The 25,284-nt window shown below is 48.6% G+C and overlaps 1 protein-coding gene across 1 annotated transcript in view; it reads left to right on the top strand.

The window, feature by feature from the left end:
- The window catches only part of KCNK13 (potassium two pore domain channel subfamily K member 13), an 86,180-nt gene extending 62,100 nt beyond the window's left edge, over positions 1–24,080 (top strand). The window contains exon 2 of the mRNA XM_075532345.1: positions 23,188–24,080. Within this exon, the coding sequence (XP_075388460.1) occupies positions 23,188–24,080 (893 nt within the window). The remainder of the gene's footprint in view (positions 1–23,187) is intronic.
- The last annotated feature ends 1,204 nt before the right edge of the window (positions 24,081–25,284 follow it).

Raw genomic sequence — 25,284 nt, 5'->3', positions numbered from 1 at the left:
AGAGGTGCCTAAGAAAAAGGCCTGGTGAGCTATTTCTGAAAAACAAACAAACCAAAAACAGCCATTGAAGATCTACTCTGACCCAGATAGAGCCCACGAGTCAAAACTGACTGAACAATAATTAGTTTAATTTTGTGCCTGGAATGCTTTCTTGATTACAGGAGTGAGATTCAAAATCAGAAAGTGTGAGTCTTCTCATTTTATTCTTCGTTTATAAGATTCTTCTGGCCCTTCTAATGCCCTTAAATTTCCCTATGAATCTGTGGTCAATTTCTCCAACCAAGTCACGTCACATTTTGTAGGAATTATGTTGAAACCGTACACCAATTTGGGAATACTGCCATCTTACCAATACTGCCTTTCAAACGTGCTTTAGTTTCTCTCAAACTCATCTTTTAAATCACTCATATGTTTATTATTGAGTTTATAAATATTCTTCATACGTTTTAAATAAATGTCTTTGTTGGAAAAGATTCCCCACACACTTATCTGTGGGTTGGTGGCCTTTTAATTTTTGTCCCCTGCAGCTTTGCCAGACTCACTTATTAGTTCGCAGGTTCATTGACGGGCCAAGGTTTTGAATTATGAGGAATTTCAACTTACTGATTTTTTTCTTTCATCGTTTGTGGTTTTTGAGTACTAGTTAAGAAATATTTCTAAGCCCAAGTTCACTATGTTGACTGAATGACCCAAGAAGCTGGATTATACGAAGAAGAAGGTAGCAATGGTGGCAGGTTTATGAACAATCTGTGATATGCAGATGACACGACCTTGGTTGATGAACGTGAGGGACATCGAAGCACTCGCTGGTGAAGACCGGGATGGATTACAACTCGGTGAAAAGAAGGTCCAAATCCTCAGCTGAGCCAGTAGGCGCCATCATGATGAGTGGAGAAAAGATGACAGTGTCGAGGATTTCATCCTGCTTGGCTCCACACTCGATGCTCACGAAGGCAGCAGACAGGAGCTCACACGGCGCATTGCATTCGGTAAATCAGCTGGCTGTACAAGACCTTTGAAAGTTCTTGAAAAGCGAGGATGTTACCTTGAGGACTCAGATACTCCTGACCCAAACCATAGCATTTCCACTGCCTTGTATGACGTGGAAGCTGGGCACTGAATAAGGAAGACCGGAGAAGAACTGCTGGGTTTGAATCAGGGTATGGGCGCAGCATACTGCAAAGACCAAGGGCTGCCAAAAGACCAAACTGATCTGTCTTGCAAGCAGTGCAGCCGGAAGGTTCCAAAAAGGCAAGCAGGACACACATTTGTCTCACGCACTTTGGACACATGGTCAGGAGAGACCCGTCCCTGGAGAAGGACAGCGTGCTTGGTAAAGAGGAGGGCCTTCAAAGCGATGGCATACCGCAGTGGCCACAACCACGGGCACAGGAGGAAAGACCAGGCCAATTGAAACTCAGCACCGATGGTGGGGATGGCAGGACGGAGAGACATTTCATTCCATTTTGCAAGGAGCCACCATGAATCGGGGTCCACCTCAACACCAGCTAAGGGCAACCCGTTCTCCTCACCGGGGCCTTGGCGCCCTGCCCGCATGCTTCCTTACAGCCTCTTAGAGCCGGCCAGATTCATCTCCAGCCGGGCAGTTGTGCTTTTCCATGTTGCAACCGTGCATATACATTTGGATTCCGGATAAGCTGGCGGTGACTCTGTGGACCAGTAAATGTAGAAAACCGATTTACAACAAGAAACTTCCCATCAGCCATGCCCAGTAGTACAATTACGAAATAAGGAGAGCTCCTTTCCACAACTCAGCTGTGTTCTAAGAACCTGAAATCCTACCAGGACCAGGAAAGACGACTTTAATGGACTTGGATGAGCACTCATTTGCATCTACTACGCACTGAGCTGTTAACCACGGGGTCAGAAGTTCCAACCCACCAGCCCCTCAGAGAGAGAAAGACGAAGCCGTCTGTTCTGACGGAGATTTAAAGACTCGGAATCTCAGAGGGGCAGTTCGACTCTGCCCAGTGAGTCAGAATCTACTCTCTGGCAGTGAGTTTGGAGTTTGGGTAGCTGTTATACTCTTCAGTGAACCGATATATTAATTGTAGCAAGACTCATTCTGAACCAACCCTCTGCTCCACCGGCACCTCCCCCTCTGTCTTGTTAGCCTTGCCCTGTCTTCATTGTCAGGTGCAGTGACCAAAGATGGCTACTGCAGTGGACTTTACCCCAGGGAATCTTGCAGCAAGCTTTGGTTTTTATGCCTTCTGCCGAACTCAACGAGCCTGGCCTCTGCCCACAGGCCAGAAAGGAAGTGACCACAACTGGAGCAGATGCTGGTTGTCCAGCGCCCCAGGCACCTCCTTGATACGCTGTGTGTGACGCCCCGATGAACACATCCTCCCAACCATTTCCCATCCTGGGCACACATCAACCACTGCTGTCAAGTCGATTCAACTCATGGCCACCCCACGGATGTCAGAGCAGAGCGGAGTGCCATTTCTTACTGTTGGGTGACACCCCTTGTTCCAGGTCGTCTTCTGAATCCGGCCTGACCCTCTGGCAGCGTCCTGTCCATGCACTGCTGCAGCCGCTGTTGGATGATCTTTAGCAAAACGTCACTACTGCACGCGACACCCATGACGATGTTCTGCCATTTGAGCCTTCCGTTGACTCACCCTTCTTTGGAATGGGTACAAATCTGGGCCTCGACCTGTCAGTTGGCCAAGTAGCTGCCTTCCACCTTTCCTGGCATAGTTGACATTTCAGTGGGCATCCCGTCAGTTCGTAAGGCCTTGGTTGAGGCTAATGCGTTCAGTGCAGCTTGAACTTCTTGCTTCAGCACCATTGGCTCTTGCACATATGCTGCCTCCTGACATGGCTGAAAGTCGGCTAGATCTTTTTGGTACAGTGACTCCACGTATTCTTTCCAACTTCTTCTCAAGTTTCCTGCAGCATTCACTATCTTACCTGTAGAGTCTTTCAGTATGAAAACTTGGGGCTTGAATTTTGTCTTAAGTTCTTTCCATTCAAGAGGAGGGTAGCTCTGATGGCATCATGACTACACGTTGGGCTGCCAACTGTAAGGTCGGCAGTTCAAAACCACCAGCAGCTCCTCAGGGGAAAAAGAAAGCTTTCTGTGCCTGGGTTTGTTTGTTTTTAAGTGTTTTTCCCTTTTGATTTTCTAATGCTAGGTCTTTGCCCATTTCATTAAATTTTGCTTGGCCTTCTCGAGCTGCCCTTCGAAAATTTCTGTCCACTTCTTTGATTTCATTATTTTTTTTCCTATATAAGGATGCTGTGAAAGTGGTATTTTGCTTTTTTGCTGGGTCTTGACCCTGCATCTGGTTTATTAACTTCTGGATCTTTGGCCTTGAGGCAGTGGCCTGCCATATTGCTTGTAGAGCCCAGGAGCCAGCATAGGCCTGCCATCGGATCTGCCGTCTGACTTGCGTCTGACTCACAAGCTGAACTTGCTGATCACAGATCCATCTTCTTTTGAAGCCACCAGTCTGCAGGGACTCAGGCGGAACTCACCCAGTTCTACAACTGTGTGTGAACCATTTCCTTGATTTAGTGTTAATCTTTAGAAATAGAGAGAGATAGATCCTTGGTTTTGCTTCTCTAGAGAGCACAGCCTAACACAGATAGAATAGTTGCACACTTAAAGAATGTAATCGGTGTCACCGAATTATACATGTAGAAACTGTTGAGCTGGTGGTGCTTTGTTACATAGACTTTACACACACACACACACACACACACACACACACACACACATATGGAAAACTCTTACAGATACCTTAATAAGAAAATGGCTAAAGAAATTAACACACCATTCACAAATTAAGAAATATAAAAGACCAATAGACCTGTGGGGAAATGTAGGTAATGAAGTAAAAATGGATGGAAAAATACAATGCAAATCAAGAAGAAATATAATTGAAGATAGATGACAGGTGATGTCTCATTTGCTATCAACACTTAGCTCAGTGCCTGGCATAGGCTAGATGTTCTACAGAAGGATGGATGGATGGAAAGAACACTGTCAAGACAGAACAATATAGATAAAGAATGGCATTAAGGGGGTTGAGGGAGGCAAGTTCATTAACTTCCATGGCAGAGCTTGCTGTTCCAGTAAATCTAGAAATTATGTCATCAGAAGATGTGTCTTTATCTCAGTTCTGTAAGCTTACAGTGAGGATACACTGAGATAGGAGTGACTGAGATACACTTCGTGACTTGGACCTTTCGCTACAATGTCTGTGGTCTGCATCTACAAGGCTGCTCATTCTTCTCCATTCTCCTGGGAGTGGCGCTGAATTTGTCACATGTTGACTCCCAACTCTGCCCCCATTGAGCTTCAACAATGTGATGGGCAGGCGGTCCTAATATTTGGAACTAGAACCAGTTGCCGACGAATCCATTTGGTCAGGGAAGAGGGTTCCATGAGAGGGCTTTCAGTGGCTGATTTTATTGATTTCTTCATGAAAATGTGAAGGTCGGGAACCTAAGACTAATGGCGGAGCTCTTGGTTTAGATAACAGAGGCAAGATGCCCAGGATAAACTAGAATTCAGGTCAAATATAGATGTTTACTAAAGACCTGGCATTTGAATAATAGCCTGAAGTTCACATGAGATGTTTTTCTTCAATCTTTTGCTCTCTCAATGGAAAAAGCCAACCTCTTCATGAACCAGTCCTTTCGTTCCCTGTGACTGAAATGTCATTGTGCTGCAATGTCATCAAGCATTTTCTCCGGCAGTTCAATTAGTCCACTGATCCCAGTTGTGCTACATGCATCACAATACGTTTGAAAATAAGCTCTCTCCTGGCTTGGAGCAAAAGCAAGTTCTGATTGCTTTCTGGAACTAATAATATCAAAATGAAATGGTTTAGGAGAGGCCCCGGTAGAACCCTATCAAAGGCCAGTTTATTACAGGGTGGTGATTCATCTAGATACCAGCCCAGAAGGTACCTCTAAAAAGAACAAAGTTGGAATTGTGTCTCTCCAAAGACATTTTCAAACAAATGAAAGGAAAAAAGAGAGCGGGGGAAGAAAGAATGAAAGAAGGACGGAAGGTAATGAAGAAAATAAAGGGGACATTAATTTTTTATACAGAGCTCTGACTCCCCAGAGCTAGCTGCCTCCGTAGCACATGTGAAGATGCTAGCCAGGCGTTTGTAGGAAATTCCATCCAGGCAATTCAGCTTCCATCAGTTACAATCGTTGCATAGGAAATCTCACGAGGTTGCAAGGAAGAGATGCTTTATAGATAGGGGCCAATTATAGATAAATCCAATGACCAATTCTGACAATTAATTAATTAAATTCCCACGATCTCCCTTCTTGATCATGTCTGGCATTCGTTCCCTGTCTCTCTCCTGCCCCTCTCCTCTGTCCCCTCTCCCCTCTCTCCTCTCCTCTCTCCCCTCTCTCCTCTCCCCTCTCCCCTCTCCCCTCTCTCCTCTCCCCTCCCCTCTCTCCTGCCCCTCTCCTCTGTCCCCTCTCCCCTCTCTCCTCTCTCCCCTCTCTCCTCTCCCCTGCCCCTCTCCTCTTCCCTCTCCCCTCTCTTCTCACCCCTCTCCTCTCCCCACTTCTCGCCCCTCTCCTCTCCCCTCTTCTCTCCTCTCTCTCCTCTGCCCTCTCCCCTCTCTCCTCTCCTCTCTCCTGCCCCTCTCCCCTCTCTCCTCCCCTCTCCCCTCTCCTCTCTCTTGCCCCTCTCCCCTCTCTCCTGTCCCCTCCCCTCTCTCCTGCCCCTCTCCCCTCTCTCCTCCCCTCTTCCCTCTCCCCTCCCCTCTCCCCTCTCTCCTCTCCTCTCTCCTGCCCCTCTCTCCTCTCCTCTTGCCTCCCCTCTCCCCTCTCTCCTCCCCTCTGCCCTCTCTCCTCTCTCCTCCCCTCTCCCCTCTCTCTTCCCATCTCCCCTCTCCCCTCTTTCCTGCCCCTCTCCCCTTTCTCCTGCCCCTCTCCTCTCTTGTCCCCTCTCTCTTGCCCCTCTCCTCTCTTCTCTCCTCTCTCCTGCTCCTCTCCCCTCTCCTCTTTCCTGCCCCTCTCCCCTTTCTCCTCCCCTCTCCCCTCTCCCCTCTCTCCTCTCCTCTCTCCTGCCCCTCTCCCGCCCCTCTCCCCTCTCCTCTCTCCTGCCCCTCTCCTCTCCTCTCTACTCTCTCCTGCCCCTCTCTTCTCCTCTCTCCTCTCTCCTGTCCCTCTCCTCTCCCCTCTGCTCTCTCCTGCCCCTCTCCTCTCTTCTCCCCTCTCTCCTGCCCCTCTCCTCTCTCTCCTCTCTTCTCTCCTCTCTCCTCTCCTCTCCCCCCTCTCCTGCCCCTTTCCTCTCTCTCCTCTCTTCTCTCCTCTGCCCTCTCCCCTCTCTCCTGCCCCTCTCCCCTCTCTCCTCTCTTCTCTCCTCTGCCCTCTCCCCTCTCTCCTCTCTCCTGCCCCTCCCCTCTCTCTTCTCTTCTCTCTCTCTTTTTTACTCTCGCTCCCTGAAGATGCTTGGGTATGGCTAAGAAGTTTTCATATTTTTGCCTCCTTTATGTTCTGTATGCATGGGTGTTTTTTACAGCACATATAAATGCATATCTGTAAATATCTTGGAGTCATGGTATAGCCCCATCTGCCTCCCCCCACCACCCTGTTCAGCTTGACTGTCTATCTGGATGTCCACCTATTGCTGTTTCTCTCACTCCCTAATTCTTAAATATTTCGGTCATTTCATATCTCCGGACATGGTCCCTTCTTACTACATCATCATGGGTCTCATGAAAACCATGAAAGATGAGAGAACCAACTCTACCCCCATGTTATTGGCTGGTTTTCAGGAAGCACTTGAGATTCACGAAGGAGCGTAGGAGGCTGCTGCAGCCAGGATCTCCCTCGGTGGAAGAATGGTGAGGCTTCGTCTCACGTCCTTCAGACCTGCTGTCAGGAGGGTCCAGGCCCTGAAGAAGGACATCGTGCCCGGTAAAGCAGAGGATCAGCCCCAAAAGAGGAAGACCTAATGAGATCGATTGGCACCGTGACTTCAACGAGGCTCAAGCATAACAGCAGTTGTGAGAATGGCACAGGGTTGGAAAGCGTTTTGTTCTTTTGTGCATCAGGTCCCTAGGAGCCGGCACCAGCTTGGAGGTCCCTAACCACAACAACCATAGAGGAACGGATGGTGAAGAGCAGGGTGGGGGCTGGGACCCATCGCTGGTCCAACCGGATAACTCAGCTGCCTCTGTTTTGTCATCCATCCCTCCTGTCTGCAGTGAGGAACTCCAAGAGGCAGGCAGACTTAGTTATGCTGTTTCCAGATGCCCATCGAGGGGAAAATAGCCTATTCTATTTCCTCCAAGTGTCTTGGAGCCAGGCTTTCTCACGCATGTTGAAGAAAAGGCAGCTACCGTCAGTTCCGTGCCCTGTGGGGTATTAATATTCTTAATTGAACCATCTTCTTCTTCGTCTGGGGGAGGACAATTTCGTTTGAAAGATAACATAATTATAACCACTTACTTTTAAGGAGTCGTTTCACGATTTTAAAGTTAAGGAGTACTGGAATTGGACATCATCTTGAGATAAGTAAATCATGTGATTTTTTTTTCTTTTTCAAATGAGGGTGCGGTACAAAAGAACGAAAGAAAAGACGGCATGTACTGCTGTGAGCGTTTACCCCGGTTGCCATTTTATCCGAATGTGCGGAGGAAAGGGGTTGAGAAAGCCCTGAGACACGGAGCTCAATGCCTTCGTGAATCGCTTTCTCTCTTAGAGAGAGGGGGAGCTTTTCAATCCTTCTTTGGGAAATGATAAATGGGGGTTCCCAGGAGACCAGGTCTCTTACTGTGCGCGAGCCAGCGTGACTGTGATTGATAGTGAGGCCGATGATTTGAAGAATCCTTGTTTGTCACATTCCAGTGTTCGGCTCCTGCAGTTACAAGAGCAGTGATGTAGTCCTGACTTCTCCAGGACTTATTGCTAGAGGGTGGAGGGGAGAAAAATGAGACCTCCTACTCCAGCAACGATTTACAGTCTTCGAAACCCACAAGGGCCGATCTGCCCTGTCCTGGAGGGTCGCGACGAGTCGGAATGGGCCTGATGGCAGCAAGTTCAGTTTGGGTAGAGTCTAGAAAGGTTCAGAAGCCACCAGGGAAATCGTTTAAACTCGATGACACATGATTTCATCGTCTTTTCTCAGAGATGCTTGGCTTTGAATAAAAGAAGAGAGGAGTATAACTCTAAAAATAGCGTGTTCCAAAGATATGATTAACGCTAGGGTGAACCTGGCATGCCTGCATCCAAAGAAGCAGCTGCCGTGAAAACAGTCCCTTCAGGGCAGGCGAGGACGACAGCCTTCAGCATGGCTTCTACCGGACTGAGAAGAAAACTTACATTCTCCCCATTGGGCCGTTCAACAACATCAGGAGAAGTGGAGAGGACATTGAGGTTGCCGGCGATCTCATTCTACCCGCAAGAGCCCTCAACATCCATGGAGGCAGCGGCGTAAAATGGTGGGTCATCTCGGCGCCGGACCCTGTCTAACTCCATCGGGGTCATTCCAGCCACGATCAGCCCGAGGCTGTGCCCTCTGCGGTGGAAGTCAGGCAGGCCTCCGCTCTCCAACCCTTTCTGCCAATTCAACGCCAGCCAGCCCTCCAGGAGACGCTCTCTTTTCCCCTGAATTTGAGAATCCGTTGTAATGGCCACAGAGAACTCCTCTCTCCTCCTCTTCCCTTCCCTCCCCCTCTACCTGCTTTCCACCCCTTTCCCTCTCCCCTCCTTCTATTCTCCCCTTCTGAGGTAGTCAGGTTATTGACCAACCTGGCTGATAACCACATGTGGGGTAATTGAAGGGCGGAGGGATAAATGGCTCAGTGAGCCTCACCTTTCTAGTTCTCGGGTCTCTTGCTTTGTGATGGTCACACCAGGGTGCAGCTGCCTTAGCCAGTTCCTTGCTTCAGCTGGCAAGGCTCACTTCCTGCAAGGCATCTCTGAGGAGAAGCCACATGGACCTACCCCGATGCAGCCCTGGGTGCTAGAGCAGCTGTGTGGAGACCCCTGCCAGCGCTGAGATGCTTACATGTTCACTGACTTGGCTTTCCTGCTTCAGTCAGCATCATTGGGTCTGTTTTGTGAGATGGAGGAGGACTTTGTGGATTGGTGTCAGACATATGGGTTAATGTTGGACTTGTGGGCTTGGGCAGCACTGGGTTGGAATGTTTTCTTTGATGTGCACTTGACCTTTATATAAAACTCTTTCTTATACATTAGTTTCTATAGATTTGTTTCTCTAAAGTACCCAGACTAATACACCTTCCCTTCCCTCCTTCCTCCTCCTACTCCCTTCCCTCCAGTCCTCCTCACAGCCAAGCACTACATAAAAAGCTATTTTTGAGAAATTTGACCCTGGATTGGGATTTGATGTTAGAGGGTGGCAGTGATAGAATTTTCACCTTCCACTCAGAAGATCCGGGTTCAATTCCCAAGCAATGCACCACCGCCCATCATGTCCTGTGGGTTTCAGTGGAGCTTCCAGACTTTGACAGACTAGGAAGAAAGGCAGATCAGCCAACGGAAACCTTACTCATTAAAATGGCCCCATCGCCAAGGAAACTTGGCTCGATGCAGGCCCAGGCATTGTGCTGTCCCTTGTGCACGAGGTTCCCAAGTTGAGGGCCCCCTCAATGGCAAGCTACAATGTTCCTCGATATTAAAGAATTAGTGTTTATTTTGTTAGATATGGCAGTGGCCCAGTGGTAATGTTGGGCACTGGGGGGAGAGGGGTGGTCCTTGTTACAGATTCATAGTTATTCATCGAGGTGGCTGCATACATACTCTTTGGGATTTATCGAAGTCTCCAAACATAAGAGGAGGGGTGATGGCTGTTTGTAGGCGTCATTGAGTTGGTTCCGACTGACGGCAGCCTCACGTATAACAGGCAAAACCCTGCCTGGTCTGTGCTCTCTCCAAGTCCAATGCCTGCAGCCCCTGTGTCGGCCCATCTTGTTGAGGCCCTTCCTCTTTCCCACTAACCTTCCTCTTTACTCAGCATGACCTGCTTTCTAGAAGCGAGGGCAAGAAAGGAAAAACGGGATTGGCTAGTATGGCTCATTGCTGAAGCCGGTGAAGAGGATTTCTTATTATACAGCTCTCTCTCTCTGCCCTTGAGCGTGTTGGGAAATATCCTGACGCAGAGCTTTAAAGTGGTCACTTCTATGAAATGTTATTGACGGCATGTACATCGAAGGATGGGAAGCAGCAGGCCTGCGCTCCTCTCCACGGCCTCTCAGAGAAGGATCTCATGTTCATACTGGGTTGATTGGGACCTTCACCCCCACGACACTCGGGAGCGTGATTTTCTCCTGACATGCTAGGGGCCCCTGTCACATTAGCATCGGCGTCAGACCAGCGTTGTGGGCTCCAGAACCACCTCCTGGGCCGTGGGTCCCCGCTCCCAGACTCCGGTTGATGCCAATCAGTCGACCACCGGCTTAGGGCACGGTGAAGACATTGTGTATTGAGACATGCCTCCAGTGACGGTTCTGTGTGTGTGCTTAGGAAATCCACAAAGACCAAAATGCATGGGTTGTGACCGGTTTCGCAACTGACCTAATCATGCAGGGATCTTGTGTGTTCCGTTTCAGACCACTGCAATAAGGCAAGTGATTTAAACTTTTGGGTTCCCTAGTGCTGCCTAGAAAAGTTACGTATGCAGTCTACTGTAGACTTCTGAAAGAGCCCTGGTAGCGAGGTCAGCGGTTTGAAACCACCAGCGGTCTTCAGCAGAAAGATGAGCCTCTCCACTCTTGTGAAGACTTACAGTCTCAGAAATCCACAGGGGCAGTTTTACCTTGTCCTATAGGGTCGCCATGGATCAGGATTGGCTCGATAGCAGTGGCTTTTGTTTTTTGGTGGCCTACTAAGTGCAATCACAATATGAAAAAGTTTAAAATACTGTGAGAACTTCCCAACATGTGACGCAGAGACATAAAAGTGAGTGCCTGACTGGGGGAAATTGACACCAGCACACTTGCTCAGCACAGGTTTGCCACAAACCTGCAGGTTGTTAGAGCAAATGAAGTAAAAAAATGCAGACTCTGCAAAACACACTGAAATGAAGGGCAATAAAGCGGGACCAGCCTGTATTTTTCCTGGGAAGAAACTCAGATCTTCTGACACACGTGTCTTGGTCAGTGAGCAGTGCAGGGTTTCAACCGCGGAGGCCAGCAGTGCCCTGAATTTGGCTTGAGATTTGGGACCCTCCACAGCCTGAGTGTCTGTGTAAGTAACCGGGCAACAGGTGCTCGGTGACTCTTCTCCTCTCGTTTGATGCATGACTTGACCCTCAGCAGCTGCCTACATTCTATTAGCGGGAACAGCTCGGGCCTGAGAAAAGGCTTACAGTGGTGTCAGAAAGGTGTGGGGGTGCAGACTGAACTGGGTGACACTGTCAGAGGGGATGTGTTAGGCTGGGTTCTCGAGAGAAGCAAGGACAGTGATAGATAGATAGATATATCAATCAGCCAAAACCAGTGCAATTGGGTAATAAAAATATATATATAATTCTTTATATACAAGCTCTATATATCTCCTATATCTATATATATAATTTGGTATTTATAATTGTATATTGTATATAATTATAATTGGATAATGTATAATTATATCACTATATAATTATTATCCGATTACAATGTAGTTTTGACTGCATTATACATATATAAATAATCAAGAAAATTTTCTATCAAGAAAATGGCTCCAGAAATGTGGGAGAAGGGAGATGGTGTAAATGTGGATGGTGTAAAATATGAAAATAAAAACAATGTCTAAATTATTCCATTTCTCAAAAGTAATTTATAAATTATTCACAAGGGTGGGAGGTGGGGAGAGGGAGGAGAAAAAAGAGGCGTTGATACCAAGAGGTCAGATAGAAAGAAATTGTCTTAGAAATGATGACGGCAATTTATGTACAAATGTCCTTGACACAATTGACATATGATTGTTATAAGAGCTGCAAGAGCCCCCCAATTAAATGATGTATTTAAAATTTTTGTAATTAAAATAAAGTGGCTCACACAGATGTAGAAACAGGCAAGTGCAGTCCGGTTTCAAGTCTATACGTCAGATGTTAATCTGAGGCTTGTGTCACTTTGGGAGCTGATTGAGCCTGACATCAGCAGTAACCCCCTCCAGACTTCAGAAGCAGATGAATCCAAGGTCGGCAGGTCAGGCTTGGAACTGGAGGGGTGAATGAAGCCAAGGTCGGCGGGTCAGATGGCAGGCCCATAATGGCTCCTGAGACCGGCAGGCTATGTGGCAGACTATTGGCTCAAGTCCAAAGAATCAGACGTCGACGAGCCAGATACACTGGGCAAAAGCAAGCAAGCACTCCCATGACATCTGTATCCAAGAAGTGGGCGTACCCGCAAGGAACTCTCCTTTCATTTGTATCAGTTGACCTGCGTAAGGAGGACCCAATGCAAGACATTCATTATGAGGCTCAAACAAAGAGGGCTCCTATGAAGGAGTCCATGATTATCAACACTTTTGAGATCTGAAAGTAGAAGATGCTACCGAAACACCTTGGAATGCAGGCGTCAGGAGGCTGCCCCCGAGTACTGCCATCAACGTCACCCCTTGGGCCATTTGCTGTTATGATGTTGATGGAAGAGACCGCCGGGATGGCAAGTCAGTCAACGCTATGGATTATTGCACTGGTAATCAAGTTGAGTGTTTATTTAAACCCAAATGAGCAAGATGGAACACAAGCACTTTAAATCCCCAGAGCATGTCAGAAAATCATTACAAGGGTTATTCCTTGGGTTAATCTGTTTATTGTCCATATAACGTGGTTTTGACTAAAGAAGGCTGAAGAAGAATCGATGCATTTGAACTGCGGTTCTGGAGAATATTGAAAGGACCATGGACTTGCTAAAAGAACAAACTGGTGTGTCCTGGAAGAAGTAGCGTGAGTGTGCCCCTTAGAGGTAAGGAGGTCGAGACTTTGTCTTACCTACTTCGGATGTGTTGTCAGGAGAGACCAGTCCCTGGAGAAGGACATCGTGTTAGGTGAAGTCGAGAGCCAGCGTAGGAGGGGAAGGCCCTCCAGGAGATGGGTGGACCCCATGGGTGCATCAGTGGGCTCAGAGATGACAATGAATGTGGGGTGGTGCGGGTCCGTGCGGTGTTTTGTGCTGTTGTGCACACACTCGCTCCGGGTCAGAACCGACTCAACGGCACTTAACAACAACAGCTTGGCTTCAGCAGTGCACCCATGTGCCCAAGTGACTCACTCCAAATCCCAAAGTGCGGCTCCATTCAACATCGGGAAGCCCAGACAACTCCACTGTGCATTTATTTGGGTCCCTGACTCACTGTCTTTGACAGGTTGCAGATTACCTGTCCCAGCTCTGGAAGCTGGTTTCCCTGAAGTCCACGGCCTTGTCTAGGTCACCTTCAGGTGTCTCCAACGCCAAGTGTTGGGCTTGGAACTTACCGCATGCTCAGTAAAATGGTTGTTCTTACCTTGCGCCTGTGAGTTACTCTATAGCAACTCCAGCTATTCTGCCTTCCCAGAAGAGAATAATTAGACCTTGAAAGCATTGTGCTAAGTGAAATCAGCCAGACACAAGATGACAGGCACGATAGGATCCCACCTACATAAGGAGAGAGAGAGAGACAGGTGTGCGCCCACCCAGACAATGGAGAATGGATGGTGCCAAGGTGATAGGGAAAGGAGGGCCGACGAGTCATAAAGAATAAGAACTCAATTGCCTGTGAGACAGGAAAAGGAGATTTGGGAAAAGAAAACATTTGCCCAAGTGGAAAGCACACACACACATTCCTAAATTATTTATGGGACTTGCTCATTTTCCTTGTGTTGATCCAGGTACTGGAATACCAGTAAGTCAGTAATGGCCCACATCAATGTTTCCCCCCTTTCTCGCATTGCCTTGGGCTATGTTCTCTGAACAGAGCAGTAATACCAGGTGCTTCATAGAACCTGCTTCTAGACTCTAAGAGCTCAGGAACAAGAAAGAGATTTCCCCCAGGGGCAGCCCACAGGGAAGGCCAGGACTTGCTCACTGGACCTCTCCTGGATGAGACTTTCCCACCCAGAAATGTCTAGAAGCAGCCCCTTTTGGATTTTTTGGAAACATTATATTGACGTGAAATGCATACACCAAAGTACACATATGGTATCTGTACAGCTCACTAAATTTCCACCAAGTGAACATATCCTTGTAACCAGCACCTAGCTCAAGAACATGACTGGGTCTCCAGGAGCCCTCTCTGCCTGCCCTGTTCCGGTCCCCTGCTCCTGAAGGGAAACTATTGGCCTGTCTTCTAAGAGCTTACATGAGTCTGACCTGCTTCGTATGTTATATACACTGGTTTGTGATTTTCCTCCATCGTTGCTCAGCACGGTATGGTGAGCTGCAGCTATCTTCTCGTCTTATGATTGTGGCATATTCCATTGTATCAAGGTACATTCTGCTGTGGAGGAACACGCGGGCAGTTTCTAGTTTGGAAAGGACTGCTGTACATCTTCTGGTATATTCATTTTGCTGGGAAATTGAGTAGTGCAGGGATAAATATCCAATAAATAAAGAAGCAAGCAACCCTTCTACTTTGAGTCGATTCCAACTCATAGTGACCCTGTAGAGCAGCGGTTCTCAACCTGTAGGTCTTGACCCCTTTGGGGGGGGTCAAATGACCCTTTCACAGGGGTCGCCCAATGCATAACAGTAGCAAAATTACAGTGATGAAGTAGCGACGAAAATAATTTTACTGGTGTTGGGGGGGGGGGAGGTCACCACCACATGAGGAACTGTATTAAAGGGTCGCAGCATTAGAAAAGTGGAGAACCACTACTATATAGGGTTTCTAAGACCTGTAAATCTTTACGGGAGCAGACAACCTCGTCGCTCATCTTTCTCCTCTAGAGAGCAACTGGTGGGCTTGAACCACTAACCTTATGGTTATCAGTCTAATGCTTACCCAACATCACCACCAGGGCGATAATCCCAAACTGTATGGTGAAGATGAGTCAGAATAGACTTGATTATAATGGGCGTTGTCTTCAACTAAGGCAGCTCACGTTGGCCAATATTCTGATGGGTCCTTTAGGGTTTCCTTCGGCTAATTGTCAAAAGTAGATGACCAGGCTTTCCGTCCAAGTCCATCTAAGTCTGCCAATTTTAGCCACATGCAAATCGAGCTATTAGCTTCTTCCCAAGCTCTCTGGCTCCAAAAGACAAGCACTTCCGCTTTCTAAGTCATGAGTGCGTGATGTTCAAGTTTATATTTAGGAGTTTTGTCCTAAAAGAAACATCGTTGGCTTCTCTCTTCTCATAGTTTGAGTGGCACAGTGTTATCATTGACATAGGGCAGTATTAAAACTCGGGGTGGGGGGTAGGGGGTGGAAGAAGAGCATTGCATTGGTCGAACTTGATCACTACCACCACCATCCATCCCCCCCCTTGGCTGAGCATTGGTGGGACATCTTGGCATCTCCACTAAGAATGAACCCAGTGGAAAACAGATGATTCCCCAGGGAATCATGGGGGAGATGACCCGAGCAAACAAGAGATGCCCATTCCAGCTCCACATTGCACATTCATTTGCCCTGTTCTCACACAGGCTCATGCGTGTCAGATCTGGCTTTCCCAGGAAGGTCTAAATGAACACCTTGTAGAAATAGACTCTCAAATCCACGTGTGCACTGGGCCTACATAAAGGTAGTGGCCAAGAAAGGTTTTTGGAGTTAGGATGGAATCAAAACATCTGTGGATCTGAAAGACCTTTGAGCTCAGACCCCTCGGCTTCCATCCGGTTCACCAACCACAAATCTAGCCTCTGCTTGAGCCCCTCCAGCCTTCAGCGGGGCTTCCTGAGACCATTGGGAAAGGTGTTGGCTGGGAGGCCAGCAGGGTATTCCCAGGAATGAGGACAATGGAATCGTCTCAGATCCCAGCAATGGAACCCAAGTTAGAGTCCATTGGTCCCCACGGGACCATGAAAGTAAATTTAAGAAATGGATCCCCGGCGGTTTGATTTGAACAGAGAGTGGGACTCAGAGAGGTGTGCTGGGACTGCTTGTATTCAGTCCTTCAAACAAATCAGCGGTCTCCTCTTTCCTGAATCACTTGCTCGGATGAAGTCCACACACGTGGCTTGAGTTAGGCGGGAATTCATCGCCCCTCGTTGGAAATACTTAGTGTAGCACTGTCCTCTTCTCTGTTTCTTGTTTCCTGAGTGACGCCATTGACCCACCCCAGTGTTCTTAGCGACTGCCCTGCGTGCACAGGCGGAGTGGTCGAGGAAGTGCAACTGCGAACAGAAAGAGGCAAAGGCAAAGAGACATTGTATACGATCAAAACACGAGGAGTCTCCCCGCCCCCAAATCAAGAAACCCCACAAGTTATCTATCTATCTATCTATCTATCTATCTATCTATCTATCTATCTATCTGTCTGTCTGTCTAACACATCATTACGGGTCTGGTAGGCGCAATTGTACAGCGATAATAGGTAAGGCTTATAGTAAAGTTGTAGAGAGCATGAGAGATAGAAGAGAAGTATTGAAATCAATGGAGTCAGACACGATTCATGGTAGCATGCTCACCTCAGCCCTGCTTGGTGGTCCATGTGGAGGGAGAGAGAGAGTTTAATGCTAGCCCAGGCTTTTTATCTTCTCGGGGGACATGCAAGCCCCCTAATTGCAGGTGAGAACATGCATCACAGGAAGGGGTTGTCCGTTAGGTAATACAGTAATGAGAGGGGGTGGTCTATGAACATACATGCAATAGTAAGAGGAGGGATCGGGGGTATGCATGTGATAAGATGGGCGGATATATTTACTTTGGATGTCACAGAGTCAGTCTGGCCTGTTCCCTGACTCAACTGATAGAGACCATTATTGGTAGGGTATGAACGCTTGGTCACAGGCCTCAGGGAGAAATAGTTTATTGTCCCCCACATCAGGGCGCGAGGCCTACCCTGTAGTCTGGTGACTAACTGTCCTCAGAGAGGATGTCTGTATGGAAACATTTTTCAAACTCATCTGTGTGGATGGCTGACAGCACCTCCCTAGGTTTTTTTCTTCACTTCTTCTACATCGTCCAATCGCTGTGCTTTCATGTCTCTCTGCATTCGCAGAAACACAAAGAAATCGCACAGAGTGAGGTTGGATAAGGGGCGTGGGGCAAAGTGGTATGCTGGCCCCAAACTGGAGCGCTGAGATGGCTGCATGAGCAGGTGCATTGTCGTGGTGGCAAAACCCCTCCCCCGTCTGCTACAAATGAGGTCATTTTTTGTCGCATACTGTTACACATTCTTTTCAGAACCTCTCCATAGAAAGCTAGATCAACAGTCTGACCTGGTGGAAAGAACTTCAAATGGACTGCCAGTCGACATTTTCATCTGTTCGGGAAGTTGAGCGATGTCTAGAACAAGGTTTGTCATCAATCGACATTTCACCTTTTTTGAAATGAGAAACCCACGCATGCATTTGAGTTTTTCCCATGGCGCTGCCCTTGTAAGCCGTGTTGAACGTCACAACAGTTTCTGCAGCATTTTTCCAGAGCAGGAAACAAAATTTCACAGCCGCCCACTGTTCTCTCTTTTTGGGTGTTTTTTTCAATTTATAAAAAGTTAATATTACTTTTCTTTTTAAATCATTTTATTGGGACTCGTACAACTCTTACTATAATCCATCCATCCATCTATTGTGTCAAAGTATATGTGTACATTTGTTGACGTCATCATTTTCAAAACATTTTCTTTCTACTTGAGTCCTTGATATCAGCTCCTCATTTTTACTGTCCCATCCCCTGCCTCCCTCACAAACCCTTGATAATATATAAATTATTGTTATTTTTTCATGTCTTACACTAACCAATGTCTCTCTTCACCCATCTTTCTGTTGTCTGTCCCCCAAGGAGAGGATTATATTTAGATCATTGTGATGGGTACTCCCTTTCTCCCCACACCTTTCCCTTCCCCTCCTGGTATCGCTACTCTCATTATTAGTCCTGAAGGATTTATCTGTGCTGGATTCCCTGTGTTTCCAGCTCTTATTTGTACCAGTGTACATCCTCTGGTCTAGCCAGATTTGTAAGGTAGAACTGGGATCATGATAGTGGGGGGGGCATTAAAGAACTAGAGCAAAAGTGTATGTTTCATTGTTGCTATGCTGCACCCTGAATGGCTCATCTCCTCCCTGAGACCCTTCTGTAAGGGGATATCCATTTGCCTACAGATGGGCTTTGGGTCTCCATTCCACACTCCCCCTCATTCACAATGATACAATTTTTTGTTCTTTGATGGCTGATACCTGATCCCTTCAACACCTCGTGATCACACAGGCTGGTGTGCTTCTTCCATGTGGGTTTGTTGCTTCTCAGCTAGATGGCTGCTTGTTTATCTTCAAGTCTTTAAGACCCCAGATAGCCAGTCTTTAAGACTTTTGGTAGCCAGGCACCATCAGCTTTCTTTACCACATATGCTGATGCATCCACTTTGTCTTCAGCAATCATGTTGGGAAGATAAGCATCATGGAATGCCAGTTTAATAAAACAAAGTGTTCTTGCATTGAGGGAGTACTTGAGTGGAGGCCCAATGTCCATCTGCTACCTTAATACTAACCCTATAAATATATGCACATAGATCTATTTCCCTGTCATCATATATAAATATATTTATATATGTACATGCCTGTATTTAGACCTCTATAAATGCCCTTTGCCTCCTAGTTCTTCCTCTATTTCCGTTTACTCTCCTCTTGTCCCACTATCATGTTCAACCTTCACTTGGGTTTCAGTAATTCCTCTCAGTTACATTGCCCTTGATCAACCCCTACCAGGCATCCTATACCTTCCTCGCCAATCAATTTGGGATCACTTGTTGTTCCCTTGTCGCTGGGTTTGTTAACACCCACTTCTTTTCCCTGCTTTCCCTCTACCATGTTCCCCTGGAACTGTCAGACCCGTTGTTTTCTCCTCCAGATTGTTTATCCCTCCTATCTTATCGAGATAAACCTGCAGAGATAATAATATGCACAAAAAAACAGAGAGCAAAACAAAGCAACAAAAGAAAACAAAACAACAACTGAAAGAAAAGCCTATAAATAGTTCAAGGTCTGTTTGTTGACCTCTAGGATTGTTTTCTGGCCATGCCCTGGCCCCAACGCCTATTTTAGGTATTCCCCAGGGACTTCATTGCTCTGCTCCCCTTGCTGTTCTGTTGCACGCCCTTAGTGTTTCGCCTCGGTGTGGTGGGGTCAGATCAGGCACAATTTCAGCACTGTGTCTCCATTGTTGCCCCTGGTAACACTATGGGTCAGTGAGGGACATCATGTCTCATAGTGGGCCAGCCCTATGGTCCTCTCTGTGCATTGGCTTTCTGAACAGGAGTATCATCCTCAAGGGTTGGGGGGCCAGGATGTGCACCACTCTCTCTTCCTCATCCTTCCTATGCTCCTGTGTGCTCTGATCTGACATGTCCCTCTCCCCGAATTGTAACTTCAGTGCTGTGCTCTGAAGTGAATTCTTCTGCACAAAGGGGGGGGGGGACTGTCCACTAGTTGGGATTGGGGCTGCCCCCCCATTATTCTCTTAAATTGGCCATCACAAAAAAGAGGTTTAAACAAAACTGATTTTATGAAGAAAAAAAAAAATTACTGTGACCAGAGAGAACCTTCCCAGGCAATGTCACTGGTGCACTAACTCAGAGGGAGTTGCTCATTGCTTGCCTTTCGGGAACAATGCGTGCTACAGAAGCTCTCCTCTGCCCAGTGCCATTCGGTTTTTCGGGTACCCCACATATAACCATCTTCTGTCCTACGTAGAAGCAAGGTTCTGGCCCAAGCTGCTACATGAGTGAACCTTGGAAAACCTCATGCTGAATGAAATAAAACAGACACAAAAGGACAATTACCATACGGTCCCATGGCAATGTCGCATAAGAGTTGAATGGCTCACTGTAAGGTTGGGGTCCAAACCCATCAACCACTGCCCAGGAGGAAGATGAGGCCACAGCTCCCTAGTGTTAGTGTGCCCCTGGTAACCTGCCCCTTGTTTGCTTGAAAAGTGAGCCGCAACGAGGCGAGCTCATTTCCAGACCTGCAGGCTGAGTAAGGGCCGGAGTCTCGGGGTTCCCCAGCCTCCAGCCAAAGAGTAAACCTGTACTTTTTTTAAAGCATACTTCTTGAAAATAGTTTTATGGGCACACACCTCACACAGCACACGATTCAACAGTCCGATTGGATTAAGAAGAACCGTGCAGTCGGCACCACCATCCGTTTCTGGACGCTTTCTTCTCCTGCTCATTGTTACTAGCTCAGGGGCGCGCAGTGAATGTCTGTAAACTGGGCTGCACATGGCAGGGGTCGTGACATGTGTTTCAGCACCATGGCATGATGTTCAAGTAGAGTGAGGATAATGTGTTCGAACCCAGAGACAGGCCTGAGATCTGCTTCCAACACCGTACCACCCACAGTTCTGCTCTGCAAGGCCTAGGGTGGAAGGAGTCAGAATTCACTCGGTGGGCAGCTAACCAGAAACATGCCGCGTCTATAAAACAATCAACACCTTGATGTTTACTCCCAAGGCGACAGGCAGGTATCTGAACAATTTGGTTTAAACGCTGGGCACATCATGAGCTCATTTCTCACCTCTGCATTTGCTGGCACCTGTGGTTGTTATCTGCCTGGGGTAGCACTGCTCCCCCACCCCACCCCACCCCTCCTCTCTCTCTCTCTCTCTCTCTCTCTCTCTCTCTCTCTCTCTCTCTCTCTCTCTCTCTCTCTCCTCCCCCCTTACTTGCTGTTAGGCAGGGTTCTCTACAGAAATGAAACCAGGACACCTATGATTATATAGACATATAGGTTTTTACAGCAAGAAGAAGTATGACAGCTAATTAGTCCACACAGCAGTACAGAGGATTCAGTTCAACTCACTTCCGTGAGCAGTTCATAACTGCACATATTTAACCCGCCACCCTCTGTGCAAGAGAAAGATGAGGCTGTCTGGGCCTGTAAAGATTTTACAGCTTCAGAAGCCCTATATTGCGTCGCTATGGGCTGGAAATGGCTCCATGGCAGTGGGCTTATGGTGCTCCACTGGAAACACATCCATGGGAGAGACAAGGTCAACATTTGCCCCAAAGCAAAGGGACAGAGGTCAGGGGGACAGGGAAACTGGAGGGGTGGCATCAGCAAGACCCAAACACAGTGAGAGAGAAGGTTGACATGTTGTGACAAATGGAACCAGGCCAGGAAGGGATATGGACTGTAAGTAAGGCAAGGTGACAGGATCCACCAGCCTCAAGCTCAATTGATGTACGCACCAGCAGTGTGACAAACAAGGAGCCTCAAGCTCTAGTGACACAGTCCATGGGTTGGCTCACAAGTAGTGTAGCTCACAGGTTGAGGCAAAGAACTAGCTAAAACGGCAGTCCACTCCAGCACGCTCAGATCACCAGAGAGCAAGAGAGAGGGGGCGGGCCTTGTAGAGCCATTGATCTCTTTGCCCTCCAATCAAACTGTGACCTGATAAATGCCACATGTTCCTTTTGGCCAGGTTGGCACAATAAACCTACCTATCACACCTGCCTAACTCCTCTTGAGCTTGGCCTCTCCTGACCCCCAAGTCCAGGAGGAGTTCCCCTCTCAGAAGCTCTGGCAAGATCCTGAACCTCTCCATTATTACATGTTTCCCACCGTACAACCACCACCTCGCAGGACTAGAAGTCCAGGAAAGCAGGGACCACGTCTGTCCTTTCCAGTGTATCCCCACTTCCTGGAAACACTTGGCAAGTGGTTGTAGAAAACTGGATTCTGATGAATCTCTAGAAGCCCTTCCATTGTAGGAGCCTGAGCTTATCTCTCTGAAGGGGGGCTACTAGGTAGCGTTGCTTAGGGTGTGTCTTGTTTAAGCATACCAAAGGACAGAGGTTGACATTCGGCCCAGGCTGCTGCTACCAAGCTGTACCACTTTTGATAACTGCACACACTCAGGGAAGAGGTGCCTTTGGCTGAATTGCACGACGGAAGTAGATGATCTTTCAGCGCCCGGATCCGAAAGCCAACCTCGCTGTCACCAAGCCCATTCCAACCCTCTGTGAGCCTGTAGGATAGAGCAGACGTACCTCTTTCGGTTTCCTAGGCTGTAAAGCTTTATGGGAGCAGACCGTCTCATCTCTACCCCATGGAGGGACTAGTAGACTCAAACTGCTGACCTGTGGTTAGAAGCCCAGCACAGCACCCACTCTACCACCAGTGTCTTCAGAAGGAAGTGGAACTTTGAGACCACCTTTTAGCTAAACAGCAGACTGGATGTTACCTGTTAAGTGGGGTGTCTACTCAAGAACCCGGGTGGGGCTGTCGGGTAGCCATTGGATTGCTAACCACAAGGTTGGGGATTCAAACCCACCACCCTCTGTGCAAGAGAAAGATGAGGCTGTCTGGACCTGTAAAGATTTTACAGCTTCAGAAGCCCTATATTGGGTCACTATGGGCTGGAAATGACTCTGTGGCAGTGGGCTTATGGTGCTCTGCTAGAAACACATCCGTGGGAGAGACAAGGTCAACATTTCCCCCAAAGCAAAGGGACAGAAGTCAGGGGGGCAGGGAAACTGGAGGGGTGGCATCAGCAAGACCCAAACACAGTGAGAGAGAAGATTGACATGTTGTGACAAATGGAACCCGTGTCGTGTCAAGTTGCGTGCAGAGTGTCCAATGGCAGCCGCACTTCCACCCAAAACACAATACAATCCTGTTTGAGGAACATGGGCCTGGGATCCTCCCTCTGAATCCTAAAGGCTGAGACTAGCCAGGCCATGAAACTGCTACTTTTTTTCCTTCCCTAACTCCCCTGTCCCCTCCTCCCAAGCCCTGGGAACCGCCTGTCTTCCCTGGATGGACCTCTTTTAAGGCTCTCGTGAAAGGGGAGCCGCCTGCGCTTTGTCCTTGTGTGTCTGGCGTATTTCCGTGAGCAGGATGTTCCCCAGGTTTATCAGGACTGTTTATCAGAACTCCACGTCTCTCTAGACCTGAAAAACACTCTCTTGTATGATGTGATACACTGTGTCTACTGCCCCATCTGCAGATGGACGCCTCGTTTGCATCCACCCTTGAAGCTGCCCCTCCAAGTTCATTGACAGCCATCCAAGCCAAGACCCTGAACCCACACAGGGCGTGCACCGTCCCCCCCTCACTCCCCTCTCTTCTGGTTTTTGTCTCCTGCAGGGTTTGGGATGACCACGCCAGCGACAGTGGGAGGGAAAATCTTCCTCATCTTCTACGGCCTCATTGGGTGCGCAAGCACCATCTTGTTCTTCAACCTCTTCCTGGAGCGCCTGATCACCGTCATCGCCTACGTTATGAAACGGTGCCGCCAGCGGCAGCTCCAGAGAAGCGGGACCCTGGCCCAGGAGAACCTGAAGGAGCTGAGGAAAGCCGAGGAAGACAGCCTGGCCGGCTGGAAGCCCTCCGTGTACTACGTCATGCTGATCCTGTGCCTCGCCTCCCTCTTCATCTCCTGCTGCGCCTCCACCATGTACACCTTCACGGAAGGATGGAGCTTCTTCGACTCGCTCTACTTCTGCTTTGTGGCTTTCAGCACCATTGGCTTTGGTGACCTCGTCAGCAGTCAGAACGCCCAGTATGGCTACCAGACCGTCTACCGCCTGGCCAACTTCCTCGTCATCCTCATGGGCGTCTGCTGCATCTACTCTCTGTTCAACGTCATCTCCATCCTCATCAAACATTCCGTCAACTGGATCCTGAGGAAGATGGAGGGCGGGTGCTGCCAGCTGTACCAAAGGAGGCTCTTCCGGGCCCGGAGGAACGCGGTGGTGCCCGGCAGCGTCCGGAACCGGTGCAACATCTCCATAGACACCGACGGCGTCCTGGACAGCGACACGGACGGGAGGCGCCTCTCCGGGGAGATGATCTCCATGAACGACTTCTTGGCAGCCAACAAGGTCTCGCTGGCAATCCTCCAGAAGCAGCTGTCCGAGGCTGCCAACGGCGGCCCCCACCAGCCCAGCACGCTGTCCCAGGACAGCGAGTTCTCAGGGGGCATCGGAGCCTTGGCAATAATGAACAACCGCTTGGCAGAGACCAGTGGGGACAGGTAGAAGCAAGGAGTGGACCCTGGACCGAGAGGCCTGGGGGCAGGGTGGTGTCTTGGTTCATTTTGGAAGCTGTTCTTGCTAGCCTGCCCAAGGCAGGTTAGCATCGAGCTAACCACCCAACTGAATGGTTGCTGGTTCAAACCCACCCCGGCACACTTAGCAAGCAAGGCCTAGAGATGAGCTTTGGAAGTTGGGGTGCAGTTCTTCTCTAAAACATCTGGAGCAGCCAGGAGGCAGAATCGTCTCTGCAGCCATCTGTTGGGTTTGGGTTCAAACCCCACTTAGAGATCACATTTTCTTGGCTCTAGGCAATAGCAGCCTCCCAGGGCTCTGGGAGACCAGAAGCCTCAGCGCGCTCCTGCTCTTTCTTCTTGAAACCAGTCGTTTAAAGGGTGAATCACAGACGCTACAGGAGCACTGGCTTGGTGTCCTGTCTCCTGCTCTGCGTTAACGGCCTGAGGGAGGTGAGGTCCGGGGAGGGCGCTTGGCTTCAGCGCCACTTCCAGCAGCTCCGTTCTTCTGCTGGCAGGAAACATTCTGAAGAGCCGACTTTTTCTCCGGAACGCTCACTAGCTGAAGAGACTTGACCGCCTCATCCTGTCAGAAAAAGAGGGTGGGACGCACCAGAAGGTATCTGAGATTCCTTGTGGAATGGGCCTCGTTTAGAGCCAAATGGGGGACGTGATGGCAGGGATTGGGGACTGTAGGGGGGGCATGTGTTCGACTTTGTATACTTGTCTGTCAGATTTGGGGAGCCGTGGTGGCATAGTGGTTACGAACTGGGCTGTGATCTGCAAGGTCAGTGGTTTGAAACCTCCAGCCGCTCCTCGGAGAGACGGTGCTTTTGCCTCTTGTTCACCAGTCCCGTCTCAGAAACTCAAGGCGACAGTTCTCCTTGTCCTGTAGGGTCGATACAAGTCGGCAGCAACTCGATGGCAGTGAGTTTGGTTTGGGGTTTTTTTGAGCCATATTTGGGGGGGTGCTCTTTTTCGTTTTAAGATCAGAATGCTTGGCTAAGGCATTATCCCCATCTTGGGCTTGGGGCTCTCAATGGAATCAAGACTTAAACTTCTGCTTCCTGGCCCTTTCGACGTTGACGAGGTGGGAGAAGGCTCGCTTTTGTAACTGAAGAGCTTAGCTTACTAACCTTTTCTCTTTCAACGGGCAAATGACCATTCCCTTTTTTTACCAGGCCTCTGGGCCCCAT

Source organism: Tenrec ecaudatus, chromosome 14 (assembly GCF_050624435.1).
Source record: "Tenrec ecaudatus isolate mTenEca1 chromosome 14, mTenEca1.hap1, whole genome shotgun sequence".
Taxonomy (NCBI): Eukaryota; Metazoa; Chordata; class Mammalia; order Afrosoricida; family Tenrecidae; genus Tenrec; species Tenrec ecaudatus.
The sequence above is the reverse complement of the archived record's forward strand: the minus strand, read 5'-3'. Positions and strand labels throughout refer to the sequence as shown.